Source organism: Crassostrea angulata, chromosome 5 (genome assembly GCF_025612915.1).
Source record: "Crassostrea angulata isolate pt1a10 chromosome 5, ASM2561291v2, whole genome shotgun sequence".
Lineage (NCBI taxonomy): Eukaryota > Metazoa > Mollusca > Bivalvia > Ostreida > Ostreidae > Magallana > Magallana angulata.
The window spans coordinates 30,390,037-30,407,258 of record NC_069115.1 but is presented as its reverse complement, the minus strand read 5'-3'; the positions used below and the strand labels follow the sequence as shown (position 1 = coordinate 30,407,258).

Below are 17,222 nucleotides of genomic sequence, written 5' to 3'. Positions count from 1 at the left end.
TTCCGCCATATTTCAAGATAACGTCAACACCTTGTATATCCTTAAATTATACTTCAACTATTGCTTCCAAACTCTTCAATTACAAACAAACTCTACAAGACCTTAATATCGAACATCTGAAAGATAATCCTCCAACGTATTCTTGTTCTGCAGACACGTCATTACTGGTGATGTTAATTTAGTTAACAACTAAGACCTAAGATCACTAATTATAAAAGGACCAAAATTTATGGAACCATGTTCCTTCACATGGCGTCGTTATTTTATACATATCATGAATTTTGTTGAAGATTACGCCAAGCGATGGGCGAGATCAGAAAAAGCAGACATTGATTCCTTGTCAGAGTAGGTTAAAAGCATCAGATGTAAATCTCGCATTAAACGGCTGAAAGGTAAAAAACCATTTATCCTTCTGTTTTCAATAAAGCAGAAGGGAGAAAAGAACTAGTTACATTGCACGATCAGTATAAACTGGCCCCTGCTGATAAGGCAAGTAACAACATTGTCTTTGTAAGGCACATTAATCAAATTTTCAAAGAACTAGGTTTCAATTTTACATATTTTACATATTGTAATCCTACTTACACCCATAGCAGTCTTTCCAAACAGGAGATACTTTAAAATCATAAATCGAGTATGGATATCTTTAATATCTTTAAACAAAATATATTTGATTAACCTCATTTGTACTTGATTCCTAAGTTTCACAAAAGTCCATCTATGCCGTTTTTGGAAATCAAGTCCTCCAAATATCTGTAGGAATTACCATGGTTCCAATTGTGCCTAATTGTTAGCATGCCTATTTTTGTAATATGCATTTAAAGCAGAACTTATTCAGAATCTTGTACGTGAAAAAATAAATCACTCGCTGTCGCCTTCAACTCAACATTCAGGCATATATTTTCATATATTTTCTAAGATTTATATCAGTTTAAAAATCAGCAGTCATTGTTGGATTACCTTATTGCGGATAATCATAATTTAAACAAGTTGAATCTACAGAATTAGAGGATGCCATCATTCTATTTCATTAAATTTTGTCTCGGAGGTCATGCAAAACAAATCTAGTTTATATGATAAAAATACTGAATAAGGTTGTCACTATTTCCCTGCAATATTTTGTTTGTTTGGTATATTGATATTAATGGAAAAAAAATGCACTTAAAGATGTTCGCTCCTCTCTTTTTAGGCAATTTTGTCGACTCTTTATCAAACAATTTGGCATCATATTTTGATTTTATTTGCATATTTATATTTAACAACGCCAAATAAACCATATTAAATAAAATTGTTAACAGAAAATTATATATTTACAGAGTTTAGTAAGGGACTATATTTTGTGGAAGGATTTCAAGAAGAAAATGATCATTTTTCATAACTCATAAGTTTTAGAGTACTGTTACTTTAGCCCCCTAAAGTTGAGCTCAAATAAACTTCCAGATAGTTTGTGTAATACGTGTAATACGATATTCATGTTGTTCCAAAAAACATTTTTTTTCACAATAGCTTGATGTTACTATGGATATATTTTTGCATATTTAGCAAAACTTTTTGTAGAAGTCAAGAAAAAATGAACTAAAATTTGTTTGCATAAAATTAGATAATTTCATGTCATATCTCAATTTATTTTAGATGTGACTCCCTTTTTTTTTTACTTTTATATGAAACATTAAATGTATGTTTGTTTGTATGCAAAGTTTTGCACAGTTTGCATTACTATTTTTTTTTGCGTTATAATTTGATTGCTCCAAAATTTTGTATCAATCTTTACATTTGCTGTTGTACATGTATTCATTATGCACTAGCATTTGAAGTCATCGGTTAAAGATGGATTCTTTTCATCATTGTTTTATCCCAAATGGGTCTCCATATATTAACATGTCGTAAAATTCAAATTGCTACTATTTACAAAAATTTTTTTTTTAAAATTTCATAAATTAGTGTATATTCACAAAAATATTTTTGCCTTATTTAAAGTGTAAATGACAAAGAAATGGTTTAAATCACGTCATTTACGACAAACCGTAGTCTGCGCGAACAAGAAATAATGGAGAGGGAAAAGAGAAAAGGTCGCTTCGTTTCAATGCGACGGAAACGGCAGTACGAATCCTTTAAAAAGTCATTTGACAGAGGTGGGATAAAACTGATTAATAATAAAACCAAAGAAAATATCCAACACGGCTTTTTTAGTGACTTTGCAACCACAGGGGCTTGTGTAGAAAAAAAAAAACATCGCTAAAAATAGTGGGTACCTCGGAGGAAAAATAACAAGGGAGGACGCCATCTTGGATACCGCCTCGCTTCATCAGCTAATTTCTCATTTAAATTGTTAAACTAGACACATGCGCCGATTCGTATTCCTTCATAAATGATTCTTCTTTAAGATCTCACCTCCAGCTAGTGCAGTTTAATTCCATTTACGTCTACATCAACAATTTTTATATGATTGACATTACTAGTATTTTAGGTGCAAACCTCCTAAAATTAGCTTAATTTGTTTTTTCTGAGCATTAAGATTTAGAAAAAAAATCACATCTAAGTGAATATTTTTTTGTGTTTATTTAAGATGCTCTATGAATATACATTTACCATGCCGATGAGATACATTTCATTTTCACAGCTGTTATCTCATATCTGAAAGTTAAAGATTGACAGACAGTGTCGCCAGATAGTCTGGACGCAAGTACGCAGTGTTTGAAATCTGCGGCAAAGCTCGCTAAGGCCACAGTCAAAATCCTTTAAACGATTGTTGTTACTTGACGTGAACTTGTGTGACTTTTATAACCTTACCCACTTGATCGATGGAAACATTCGACTAGAAGATGTTGTCACACAATATGTTAAAAAGCTATTCAATGTGTTGACATGCATACATACATGTATATCACTCTATTGTACGAGGGCCCATCCATTATTTTCATCTTTCTTCGATGGGAACAAATAACTACACGGTACAAACCAAGATGATTTCCTGCTGCAATATTTTCTTAAAAACAACGATAATGCAGATATTCTCATAATTATGATATGTCAGAACTGTGACATAACTGTGACTGTGAAAACTGTTTAAAAATTTTGTTTTCATTTTCCAGTTTACTATAAAAATTGGTGTAGATTTTATATAATTCGTCAAAAAAAGAAAGGACTCTAAAAAGTAGTTTTAGAACATCATTCTTTTAGTTTTTCTGTACAAGTATTTAATGTTTACTAAGACAAATCTAAGGATCAACCAACATTTTAGCGTCAGTCGTAGAAGTATAGGCAAGATAGAGAACCCGCAATTCTGCTTGCTTTGAGTCATGTTTTTGTTCACATGAGTTTATTACATTCAATTTTAGATTTTTGGGAGTTGATTTTAATCAACTCTCCTATGCAGTTACTCTGGCAAACCGAAAGTGAAACAGTGTTTGGACCTAAGCACAAATCCTCACCGCTGACAAGACTTAGTTCTCGGAAATAATCGATAAATTCGCTGTAATGAATTCTTAATCATTGTTTTTCAAGGAAACTTATTTATTGATACCTTGAAAATAGTCAGATTTTAAATGGTAGGACACAATTTATACATTTTTTGTAGTGGTACATGTATGTTTTCCTACGCTAGAGTTTACTATAGTATCGTTCAACCAGACGATCGGTGGTTTCCATAAATCTTCGACAAACAGAGAATTTTTTTTGCTTGTCGGAGATTAACGGACACAGCCGAGCGTGTGGTTGAACAAAGCTAGAGATCCAATAGAGGGTCTTTTTTTCAATTGTGAAGATAACTGTAAACTAATAATTTTATTAATTTTGAAGCATTTTTGGCATAAAATTATTAACTAATCACAAGTTACCAATTAATAGTAATATCAACACAAGAAGTAATAAATATCGGTTGTATTTTGCAATATACAGTATGTGGTTGCATCACCCGTATTTATAACTAACCTCCAAAGATAAGACAATCGCAGCTGATTATTCACAATAGGGATTAACTGAGGCTGTGAAAAAGTCTTTTTTTAATTAGACAGTCTTTATTTTATTGTCTCTAGGGTTAATTTACAGGATTATGAACTTAGAATCAAAGGCGACCTCAGCTTCTCTTTTGGAAGAATTTAGGCAAAATTGCCGGTCAAAAAGAGACTTTCTAACAAGGTTGGTCCTTATGGACACTCAAAAATTGATAGTATACAGAAAATTGAAAACAATTAGAGGGAAAATGAACGAAAATAATGACTCTATTAACTGAACGGAGTCGAGAAAATGCTAAGAATCTTTGCCAAACACATGGCATTAATCCCCATTGCGACCCTAACTATTGCTCAGAGTGAATTACCAATTGAATGAATTGTACATGTCTTTTAGTATAATGTTACAGGTTAATGCATCAGATATTGCGCATATTCGCAGGGAAACAATTACCTACCTGATTTACCGTAGTCTATGTTTACTTCGATACGAAACAATTCCCAAATACAGGCGATCGTTTTCCAATTAAAAAGCAAGATAAAAATGAAACGAAAATCAAAACAAGCTAAATCTACCGTCACAAGTGAAAATGAAAACGCATTGAAATATTTAGCTACAATTTACAGAATTTACAGAATTAGCAAATAATTTTTGAAATTTATATCTTTCTTACCACAAGAATGATGTATGCTAAATTACGTAGAGATTGACTCAGTAGTTCTGAGAAGAATATTTTTTAAAATGCAGCCCCCCCCCCCCCCCCTTTTATACATTTTCGAGGAGTTCTCCGATTTGGATACAAACTGTCCTTTTATTTCTGCAATTTATATTCAACTTCTCATAAGAATGGTATGTGCCAAATTTGGTTGAACTTGGCAAAGTGTTTTTAGAGAAGTTCAAAAAGTAGGAAGTTTACAGATGGACGCACAGACGAACAAAATGTTTTCAAAAAAGTTTACTTGAACGGTGAGCTAAAAATGTTACGAGAAAAGAGAGGGGATCAATGCAGCGTGGCCCACCAATCTGATGCTACATGACTGTGTGTGGTGAAGTGTTTTACTACTCCCCTACCGCGGTTTTACCAGAGGGGACTTAAGCCTTCCTCTGCGTCCGTCTGTCTGTCTATCCGTTTTTCCCACTTCAGTTTTCCATCTTAGTTTTCTTTATGCGTTTGAGAAATAATATATTTAAACTTGTCAAACATCAGATCAAGTTTACACTTTATTAGCGTCTGGTTGACATTTGATAAAATTATTTTTTTTACATGTTTTTAACGGTCGGGTTCGTTATCGGGTTTAGTAAGACCAGTATGTAGTCAGCAATAATATCGTGCATTAATTGTATCATTACTTTTATCATTTCTAAAACAATTTCGGTAAAATGATGTCTGTATTGTGTTGTACATTTTGTCAGCAGTTTTTTTTTTTTTTGGTTTTATTACGATTGGATTCGTTAACGAGTTTGGGCTATTATATGTTAGAGTATAGTTCGATTTGAGGTACAGAGGATGGTAAATAATGCTATGGTGCACAACAATGCATGGTTTTACAAATTTCTACTAGCGAATACTTAATGGCATGGAAATATTACATGAGATAAAATAAAGAATATTACTTTACCCACTTTGTATTTAATTTTGATATCAACTTATCGTTTGAATACCATCTGTTCTTTTATAAGTCTGTTTATCTCTAAGAATAAAAATATGTAGTTGCAATTAGAGTAAAATTAAGTTTGTTTTCTATCTAAAGTAGAATATTTAGTTTGAATTTCCGCTGCTCATTTATCTCTTATTAAATGCTCTTAAATAGTTGTATACTTCGAAGTTTTCGTAAAATAATACAATCCGGTAGAGGGCGTGTACTGCTTATGCAGTACTATCAGAATGGCTGTGTGTCTTACTATCATGACACTAATATGTCAGCCTGTCAGGTTTGATCGAGTGTACTGAATTTCAAACGCTTAATTGATTAGGTGTTCATTTTTTATTTAAATAAATGCTGCTTTGTGTATACATTGGTTTAAAATTGGTGGATTATGCAGATAAAAAACTTGATTAACTAACAAATACATTTCCTTTTTAGAAACATTCATTAGATATGCCAAATAATGTTTTTATACATTTTTATGATCATAATTCCAGTTTTCTTTTTGTTTCTGAAATTTTGTTTAACAAAACTAATCTATGGTTTTCCGATTTCAACAGTTTGCCTTTGCTTTACTGAGAAGAACGTTTCCCTAGAAATATCTGATTAAATACTTGATACTGATTTTGATCAATTTCGGAATCGATGCAATCAATATCAAAACAAACTTATATTACATGTATGTTATATTATGAAAAAAGCGAGATTGGCCAAAATGACACAGAGGGAACATTTACAATTTTCTCATCCCTTTTCTTAGATCAATAGAACCAGTGTCATCATTACCCGCCATTACATCGTCTAATGTATAAACTATCGACAGACTGGCATAACTTGTCCAGCCAAGTGACCAACTGACTATTAATTATCATTTGTTATGACGTCAGGAATTAGATAAAGTTCCCGTTTAGTGAAATAACCTAATATCACTCTAATATGGAGGAACTTTGATATCAGAATCTTAACAAAGCAAACCATTTTGAGACCTTTCATGTTGGTTGGAATAAACAAATTGGTCTCTGCAATTATTTTATTTCTTAAACAAGTATTATCAGGTCAGAACTACATCTTACTAAAAAAGTTTTATACCTTCTACAATTTAACTGTGGAATGAACTACCTTTGGACATCAGAAGTCTCCAAACATTGTCTTCTTTTTCAAACTCCATAAAGAGAAAATATTTCAAATTTCAAATAATTTCATATTTTGGAATTGCAAAGAATATATTATACATTTGCAATAGAGAAACAATTCTAGTAGCTTAAATGGTGACATTTTTGATGATTTTATTCATGAAAATTCAATCTGTGAAAATTAATGCTATCGTACTATAAAAGCATATATTTTTCTTTGACTGTCCTTAAGGTACCTCACTACACCCAGACTTATACTTTTCATAGACTTTTTAAGATACTACGTCACAAGATGGCGATTTAAATATTTTGTTAAACTGATTATATCATTCGAAACGGTTGTATATCGTTGTAGCTCAGTGGTTAAAGTATTGGGTTTCCGAACCGCAGATCATGAGTACGAATCCGCCAGGATCTTTGTTTATGTTTACTGAATTAAATTTTCGAAAATGTAAGTTTTCATCTAAAATTACACATTTTTTGCCCATTTGACTTAAATACTTTTTATCCATTATGATATCTATCATAATCAAGTAATTTTCTGCTGATTTGAGAAAATATTTAGAGGTGTAGTGAGCCACCTTAATTTAATGAAGAAAGAAGCAGTCTCTCATCAAATGACACTTTTATAATTGCAAAAACCAGTATCGCACATCATTATGTATGTGCCTTTAGGTGGAGGACACAACCCTAAAATGGCTTAGCGAAGATGCACCATAAGGCAAGCAGAGGAGTACTTTAAGTTAAACACAGACATCTTTTTGTTCAAACTGATGCTATATATGTAACAGGGTAAAACAGGAGGCGCATCCATCTTTTATATGTTTTTGCTGCCCCCTTTTCCCTCGCCAAACAGGAATGTTTTACGTATCAACTCTGATTTTTATAATTTCTGTGTAGTTAAAAAGCGAGTTCAAAATTCTATGAGGGTCAGTTTTCAACGTGTGGGGGTCGTAAGTCGAAAAGTGACCCACGTCGAATTTGACCCGAGGATCAAATTTCTACGGAGAAAACTGACCCAGGGTCAGTATTCTATAACAACTAGGGTCCTTTTTCTACAGAAGACAACCATTCCTGACCTGTAGACTTACGACCCCCACACTTAACTTTTGGTTGACTGTTTGATACTAAAGCACTGTAAATATTAACAATGGAAAAATAAATTTTGACCAAAATTGTGATCATGCTTTTTTTAAGAAAAGGTACATATTAAATATGCTCTTAATGATATGATGATAATGACAACAGTTTTCATTACTTGGAGTATATGCGATAAATACTTAAGCCATGTGCTAATCATTCTGTTAACAATATTTCTTTTACTCATCTTTCACTCCATGTTTTTAGAGCAAAAGAAATATAATTCGAAATTGTTCGTTTTCTATAACTAAACAAAACCAATCGAACCGAAGGTAGAAGTCTTTAGATTTATCATAAAAGTTGCCAAATTAAAGCTGTACAATGACCCGTCACAATGTCATGTCCTGCAAATTAACTGATTAATTAGTACGTAATTAATCAGTTAATTTGCAGGACATGACATTCAAATATGTAAAAATAAAGAGCGTATACGCTCTTTATTTTTACATATTTGAATGTCAATTTCATGCACATTCATCACCTGTTGTACATGTGTTATAAAAAAAAATATGAAGTAAATAGATCATAAATCTTTCTTGGTCATTAGATAACATGGTTGCAAAATACTTGATCTTGCAAATGCTGCACATGGATATTTGATTTGTACTCATAACATCATATCGACCCCAAACTATCAAATCTACATAATATATGATCAGTTCTAGCTATTGTACAGTGTAGTTCTCTGTATTACAATAAAACAAAGTTCAGTAAGCTTTAATAAAACGTTGTATTTGAGAAAAAAAAGAATGTAACAAAATGATTGTTTGCCTTTAAATGGGTTCTCTTTTTTGTCAGAATAAATTAAAACTCTTTACTTTGTAATATTTAATTCATATATGGTGCCCAATGCTTGACGTCTCTTGCTGAAAACTTAAAATATAAGTTATTTCGTACTTGAATTACAAATGATATTTTACCAACAAAAACATACATTACAAGTTTTGTTTTATGGTATCCATTTGTTAATACCAATAAGGGAAACGCTACTAGTAAGTAAATATGATTTGTAAATCTGAAAATACTGTACATTTCCGCTTCAGTTAGTTAATACTCACTTCGGAAAGAAAACAATAACATTTTAAAAATGATTCAAACTTGATTGAATAAAAAACCTTAGTTTACTGATTTGTAGTGCCTGTTTTTTCTTTCACCTACATGTACCCTATCTGGCTATTGAAATAATCAATACAAGTAGGTTATATAAAAATTTACAGCACATTCATTAAAACTTGCAACATATTTTGTCAAAAATATTTGAAGAACAATAACACGTTTTCTCAAAAGCATTCGAAATAGTATAAATGTGCAGCTATTAGGTACCTGTATTATTATCCATTTAGAGAAGGCTCGACCTGTATGTCTACGCACACTTTCTGGTAAAGAAATTTTTTTATAGAGTACATTGCTCTTTTATGCAATGATAAATGAATTCATCGTTAAAATATTATCAAAGTATCATCGTCTTTGATTTGTTTAATTATTATACGACAATTTGTAAGTCTGTTAATAAATTGAACTTGAAAAGGTAATTTGACAGGATTGGTTTCACTAGAACGCAAAAATGTAATAATTTATCATATTCAAAAATTTTAAAAGTAAAAGACCTCCTTATCCTAAGGTTCGTGTTTTTTTTAATAACAGTCATTAAGAATATGATCAATGTGACGTCACCGAAAACGTCACCGAAATATGTGTTTAAATGGATCTAATATATTTGATTTGCTTATTCTTTCGTATACGTTTACAAAAGTAGTTTCAATGCATATTTATACAGTTAAAACATTTTAGTTACATGTATATATTACACACATTCAAAGTTTTATTTTGTTTACTTACACTGTATATCGGGCAATTTATTATTTATCTTAATTTATTATAATACACATGAAGTTACTTTTCTATCCTGTAAACTTGCTCTCAATTTATTACACTTAACCTTGATTCGACTGTCAACTCAACTTTGAACGTTAATTATACCTTATACTCTGTTGAAATTAAAAAAAAATACTGAATAACTCTTGGAAATGACATATTAAAAATATGTTATATTGCAGCGTTAATTGTACATCCCCAAAATGAAGCCCAAAACTTTAGCTTGTGTTGTTCTGTGCCAGCTGGTTGTGTTGACATGGCTAACTCCGGCCTACGGAAAGGGCCTGTTGTCCAATCTGATGAAACAGGCAGAAACCCTGAGCCATGGCCTTGACCTAGCTTCAAAGGTCGGGGACATAGGTTAGTATACTGGTATTTAACGTTTGTTTAATACAATACTGAAGTGTCACAGAGAAAACATAAATACTGTTCCGGGTATTCGTACCAGTGCCAGGTGGCCCTTTTTGAACAGATTACATGTAAGATGCAATTTTTAAAGAAAAAATCAAATATAGCACTACTGGCGCTGTACCAGTTATCGGCTATAATTTTACGTTTTCTTTTCGTGTTTTCTTATTTCTTGATATATTTGAATAAAACTTGACATACTTTAAATGGTGAACTCCTCATTTATCAGTCTGTTAAATTATTTCATCACTAAGAACCCAAACATATTGTTTTTGTGCTATTTAGCACGCTCCGAATTTGCCGAGTTTTTACGATTTACTGTACCAGTTACGGCTTCGGGATAATAACACAGTAAAATCCCTTTACATGTTGATTTTATATTCTGCAATTATGAATTGAATTATGTCCCTTGCGGGGTCAGCCTTTAGGTCATCGAGGTTATTATACATAAACAAAACTCATAAAATTATCCGTTTATCATCATACGGTAATACACAAAATCGTATGCTGTTCAATACAGAATTGTGCAATCAGGCGTTCAACTGCGCCATGAATATCTCAGAATTAAGTGAATACCTTTTGTTTAGAAATTTTATACGTATTGATATTATATGTCAAATCAAAGAAGGGATATGATAACGTATCACAAAGAGGTCATATTCTATTTTTAACCTATTACGTCACTTTCTCCAAAGCTGAAAGTGCGAAGATGTAAATCAGCGGTAAACAATGATCGTTAAAGCTCATGTTTAAAACATATTCAAGAAAGTTTTCAAGCAAACCTACTTTATTCGAAACAGACGACTGAATTATAAAATCTCGGATAGTTGCATGCTATAAACCCGAACCCTCAGTTTAGCCGATAACTGATCTTAGCCGATAATTGGTACAGTACCAGTATGTATAGTCAATTCTTTAAAGAATTTGTAAAAGCATTTTTTACTGATTTTTTTTCTCACTTTTCTGGTGCAATTTGTTTTTAGAAAAAAGTGGCCAAGGAAAACAATCACCCCCCCCCCCCCCCAAAAAAAAAAAAATACAACAAACGTCCTAGAGTAAACAAAGAGTTTCATTCTCAAAAAATTTAAGTCATTCCTTTAGAAATATCAATTTCGGTAGGATAAATTCTAAAACCAGCTCGATAAACTAAATTCCTAAAATAAAATATCTGTCTTCATCTAATGCTCATGTGTAACATTATACGTATAAAAAAGATAAGTCCACTGAATTTAATTTTCTAAATATTTTTTCCTCCCATAGGAATTATTATTTTCCAATGTAAATTAATTTTTTGAGTTACAAGTAAATATCTATGATTTCTTGAGAAAATATATACCTAGTGACTGGCTATGAGGACGATACCTAAGGAAGTTAATTTTCCCCCGAGACAGTAACTATTTCACGAGGCGAGGGGACACTAAACCTGCTATCGTCCGTATAGTCAGTAAATAGGTATTTTATGATACCGCAGAAAACTTAATTTGTCGGCAAAGCAGATTTTGCTGATGATAAACAATTAGAATTTATCGGATTTCGAATTTAACGCAGCGACTCGGATTTTATGTACATCAATGGTGTTTAAAAACAAGCCTTAGGGAAATCGAATACCGCCGGTGGATAGTTTTGATGACTATTCACCATAGACAGATTGCACCGAAACTATTTCACGGTTAGATAGAATAGTAATTTGTTGGAGTTATTTTTTGTAATTTTACACAGAAAATATTCACAGATGTATATAGACTAGCTAGAATTCGGAAATTGTTGAAACACCTCATGATCATCATTCTCCTCCAAAAAGGCGGATTTGGTGAAAACTGGCGAACACATTGAAGAACCCCGACAAACATTTATTAAAGTTATATTTACAAATTTTAAACATTTTGTTTTAAAAAGAACATAAAACAGTTGAACGGATGTTTGGGGAACAAGGCACAGAGGAATACGTAAGAATAAAACACTAAAAGTACATCCTAAAAAGAACCAGTAAACCTAAAATTAACAAAAAAAATATTAAAATAAAATTAATTTGACCTTTAGTACTCATCTTACAAAGCAAAAAAAAAATCTGAAAAGAATGGCAACATTAAATTTAACGTCAAAGAAGCCTTTAGTGAAGTGTTTTGACGAACCACATCAATTTCCTCTGAGATAAAAATCGATTGTTGTGTTTAATTTAGGTTCTCGAAGAAATGATGTTGCCTTTACCGTTGTAACATCTCGATCTACAACGTACAGTTCTGGTTCCACCATAGCATTCAACACTCTGAAGAGCAACTACGGTAACGCTTTCAATAGCGGTAATTACCGCTTCACCGCCCCGTCTGAGGGTCTGTATGTCTTTTCATGGAGCATTGCAATCCCCTCTAATTATGTGGGAAACAACAGATTGATGAAAGATGGCAGTATTTACCATCAACTACACTGCCAGAAAACCTTCCAACAATGTGGAGCTACCGTGACAATGTGGTTAAAAAGAAATAGCCAGGTTTGGGTTGCCTCTGGTTATTCCAGCATTTACGTCTATGCCACTTACTCTTCATTCTCTGGATGGAAAATACATTAGACTTGTTATATGTTCAAATGATTGAAATAAAGATGTTCAACGCAAGTAGTTCAGGTATATTTTTATATTTTTACAGTACGGTACAAGTTCTATACGAAACAAAATGACGCACAAATATGGACAGCTACATGTATAGGCATTTTCGATTGAAGCAGTAACAGTTAAATAATTATAATACTTTCATTTTGCATGTTGGTGCATTAAATACAAAAGCATGATAATAATAATTTAATATTTAAGAAAGTTACTATCAATGCCGTTAACTCTGTATCTTAAAAATCGGATTTAGGTTAATTGTTGGTTAACTTTTTTTAAAGAAGTTTTATTAACTTATTTAAAATATGTCTTACACCTTTATTCAGCATTATATAAAAAGATAATGGTTATACCGTATAACAGTTTTTTACAGCCAGCCGTAAATTTTTAAAGCTGAACCCTGTTATTTTGTACCAATTTTATTAATGCAAAAAACTAAAATCATCAGTATTCAATTTTATACTATTTCGACATGTATCAAATGAATACTGTGTTAGTCCTAAAATCGACAGGGTCCAAATTTCGGCAGGCTTCATCTTTTGTAGTATATCTTGTTTGTTCATATGAACGAGCTTAATTTTGTCTGCATAATTTATTAAACTACGGTTGAGTTACAATCAACTGACCAATTTAAACAAAGGCACTTTTTAATATTCCTAACAAAACAACATTTGATTAATTCTCTTGAATTTAACATAAATTATTTGCTAAATGACTGTTGGAGGTCCCCCGTCGCAACGAACAACTTATTAGCTACCAACTAAATGGTCATCAATTAAATTATAAGAATAAAAGAAATAATATTACATTTGACACACACAAACAGACTTAAGAGTCTTGCGGTTTTGCTTTTTGCTCAATGCTAACTTAACCGTACATTTTGATAGTCTGTTAGCCTTTAGATATCGCGCATAAAAAGACATTTCACATTCACATTACAAGTATATGCACCCCCCCCCTCCCCCAAAAAAAATCAAAACAAACAACAACAAAATATTATTCCTGATCCATGAATATCACAAATCTAAAAGAGGCCTCTGTACACCACAATCGGGCACTTAATTTGCCGTCTAAATGCCCAGTACATATAGTAGAGAAGGCATTTTTTGAAAAGAAAAAAAAAACAAAACTTAAGCCATGTTCACTACATGTATAATACCAATAGAGCTGCCTCCTAATGCCAGAAAGCTTACCCCGGGACCATGAATTTCACAATTTTAGTTATCTTGACAATCTAATTAGATTGCCTGTTAGATGGCTATTTTCAAAGACACAATTCATTTTCACTATACGACCACTAAAGCCCTACCCTAACTCAACAGCCATTGACCCTGGGATCCATGTTCATCATAATCATGTGTTTAGTTTGTCTGCTGGATGTCCAGTTGTAGAGAAGAAGATTTTTATAAAAAAAATGTACCAATTATTACAGATTTTTCCCAATATATATAGCCCCTGGAAAGTAGGGTCATGAACTTCACAATTTATGTTCTTCTTTCCCCATTGATATCGCACACCAAATTTGGTCAATATAGCCCTAGTAGTTTCAAAGACGAAGTTCAAAAATAACCACGTATAACACAATATGCAGGGTGTATATATATGCTATGTTGTATACGGGGTGTACGCATCCGAAGCAAGAAAACGGTGTTGAAGGTACGATATTTGTCCAATTAATTAACTAAAGGACTTATTTTGCCTATAAGAGTATTCTTACGAAAGAAAGCACACATTAGGAAATACATAGACACGTTTTATCTATACGACTATATTAAAATAATAGACTCGAATTTTTTAGCTTTAATACCGAGAAATCGGAAGACTACTGTCTTTTGTTTTATATATTTTTAACATCATTGGTACTTGGAGATTACCAATTTGTTTTTATTTTTTCTCAATCAGGCTTCGCTAATTAATAATCAAAGAGAATTTCTTTTAAAAAATCCGGAAATCGTCAGAATTTTGCGGATTTTACAATCTTGCGCATGCACATTACATTCAAGCTAAATCACGGGATGCTCTTTAGTTTATGTTTCCACAATATCACATTTCATGGATAAACTAAAAAAAACGATACATGTAATACAAATACGTGTAAATTTTCATTCAAAATTTGCTATATATATTCTGTTCATATAAAAGAAATACGGGAGATAACTTATAGTGCGTTTAATATGAAAAATCTCAAGATTTCTTGATGTCAACATGGTGTGTAGCAACCTCTAATGATACAACGTCCACTAATGATATAATGTTTCATTAGTGGTCAGGATGTTGACCACTAATGATATAATTTTATCATTAACGAACAACCTAACCGTGCGCTAATGATATAATTTCAGATTTGTATCATTAGCGGTCAAAAACCGTAACCTCTAATGATATGGAAAAAAACTGAGAAATAAGGACTACCTTGACCACTAATGATATACATTTGCACACATTTTCAATTGCATTAGTGGATGGATTTGAAACCTTTAATGATATAACATGATAAAAGATTATATATATATATATATATATATATATATATATATATATATATATATATATATATATATATATATATATATATATATATATATATATATATATATATATATATATATATATATATGGGTTTGTTAATTATAGATTAGAACAACAAGGAATATCAATTAAAGTTGGTTGAATTAAAACTACTTAAACAATAGGGATCATGTCGTTGTAACAAAGAATATTAGCCCAAGTTAAAAATTGGCCCGCGTTTCATTTTTCAACATTGATTATTGATTCGGGGAGGGGGTGGGGGTGGGGGTGGGGGGCTTTTTTAACGTTGAAAACTGAGACCAAAAGTCGTGAAATGTATACCCGGATTTCATTTTTCAACATTGATTATTGATTTGGGATATTGGGGGGCGGGGGGGGGGAGGAGGGGCGGGGGCTTTTCTAACGTTAAAACTGCGACCAAACGTCATTTTTCAACAGCTCAAAAAAGGTTTTTTTTCTAATCTCTGATGACCTCACACGTTGAAAATTGACCAACTACAGGTTTTTGAACTGTCTCTGAAATGGAACTTGCTCTACCTAATTATTTTGTATCTGATAAGAAATTTCAGCTCGATGTTTTAATTCCGTATATTGTCCGATATTCATGCCGATATGGATTTTTGTTTTTGTTTGTTTTTGTTTGTTTTTTTTCCCGATAGCAACAGTTTGTTATTAAGACTAAGAACTCTGTCTCTTGTTGTTAAACTGTGTAGATAGAGCTAAAAGGAATATATGTCAAACAACATCGTCTCAAGCCATGGTCCGGTGTCCGTTTATATATTTATCTCTCTCCACCATGATCGTTCATGTTGACCGTGGTTTGCTAAGATTGTCAAACCAATACCGGCCGTTTATGTTATATTTCCGGTAAATCGCTTCAACTTTAATTTATTTTGAGAAGTCATGATAATTAACTGACAGCACAATAATGAGCAGTTTTCATATTTTTATCAGACAAGTCGCGATCAGTGATTATTTAATTAATTCAACTTAACAATAACTTTTCTTAAACTTGCAAGATTAACAAAATTATGATTAATAAGCTACTTATCTTGATTTGACAGAAAAAAATATTGTGTTCAATACAGATACAAACACTACACAGAAACTTTTTCGTGGGTGTGTTTAGGGAGTATTGGACATTTATGACGCATTCGCCGGCGTAACGAGGAATCTTGACCCGGGTTGAAATTTGACCCGGATATCATTTTTCAACGTTGAAAAATTGATACCAAAAGTCGTGAAATTATACCTGGGGTCAGTTTTCAACAGCTTGAAAAATATTTTTCAAACTTCTAAGGACATCGACACGTTGAAAACTGACCCTGTTGAAAATTGACTCCGACTTCAGAGTTTTGAACTGTCTTTGAACAGAAGTGTAACTTGCTCTTCACAGTTTAATTGTACATGTGTGTACTTAAAAGTTTCGGTTTCAAAACTTTAACTCTTTCATACTATCCGCTATATTTGCCGTCTTGGGTAATTTGACATTTCAAAGGTTGATTTTTCTGACTTCAATCATTTAATATTTCATTTGACCGAAAACGTGGTATGTAGCAACCTCTTTTATTATACTTTCATGTTAAATACTGAAATCTGATTGGTTTAGACGCAGTTGATAATTTGTTCTATTACCCTCAGCGTTAGCAACACACTTGGCAACGGGTAACACAACGAATTGTTACATGCGCGTAAATTATGCGCGTACAGTTCGCCATAGAATTCACGTCATTTCTATACAAAAGCAGAAAAATTTCTTTAAAATTAAGACATTCAGTATAATAAAATGAATAGTGCCTATTTGGGAGGATAACAGTTGAAATTGACACCCCTCGAAAACCATTGTCAACCTCCGCTTCGCGTCGGTTGACAATGGTTCTCTCGGGGTGTCAATTTCAACTGTTACCCTCCCAAACAGGCACTATTTATATAATGATA

The 17,222-nt window shown here is 32.3% G+C and overlaps 1 protein-coding gene across 1 annotated transcript; it reads left to right on the top strand.

Moving 5' to 3' along the window:
• The first annotated feature begins 9,934 nt into the window (after positions 1–9,934).
• On the top strand, positions 9,935–12,719 carry LOC128182917 (caprin-2-like). Its single transcript, XM_052851693.1, has 2 exons — positions 9,935–10,105; positions 12,334–12,719. The coding sequence occupies exons 1-2, from the start codon at positions 9,949–9,951 to the stop codon at positions 12,717–12,719; spliced, it is 543 nt and encodes a 180-aa protein (XP_052707653.1). The 5' UTR covers positions 9,935–9,948.
• The last annotated feature ends 4,503 nt before the right edge of the window (positions 12,720–17,222 follow it).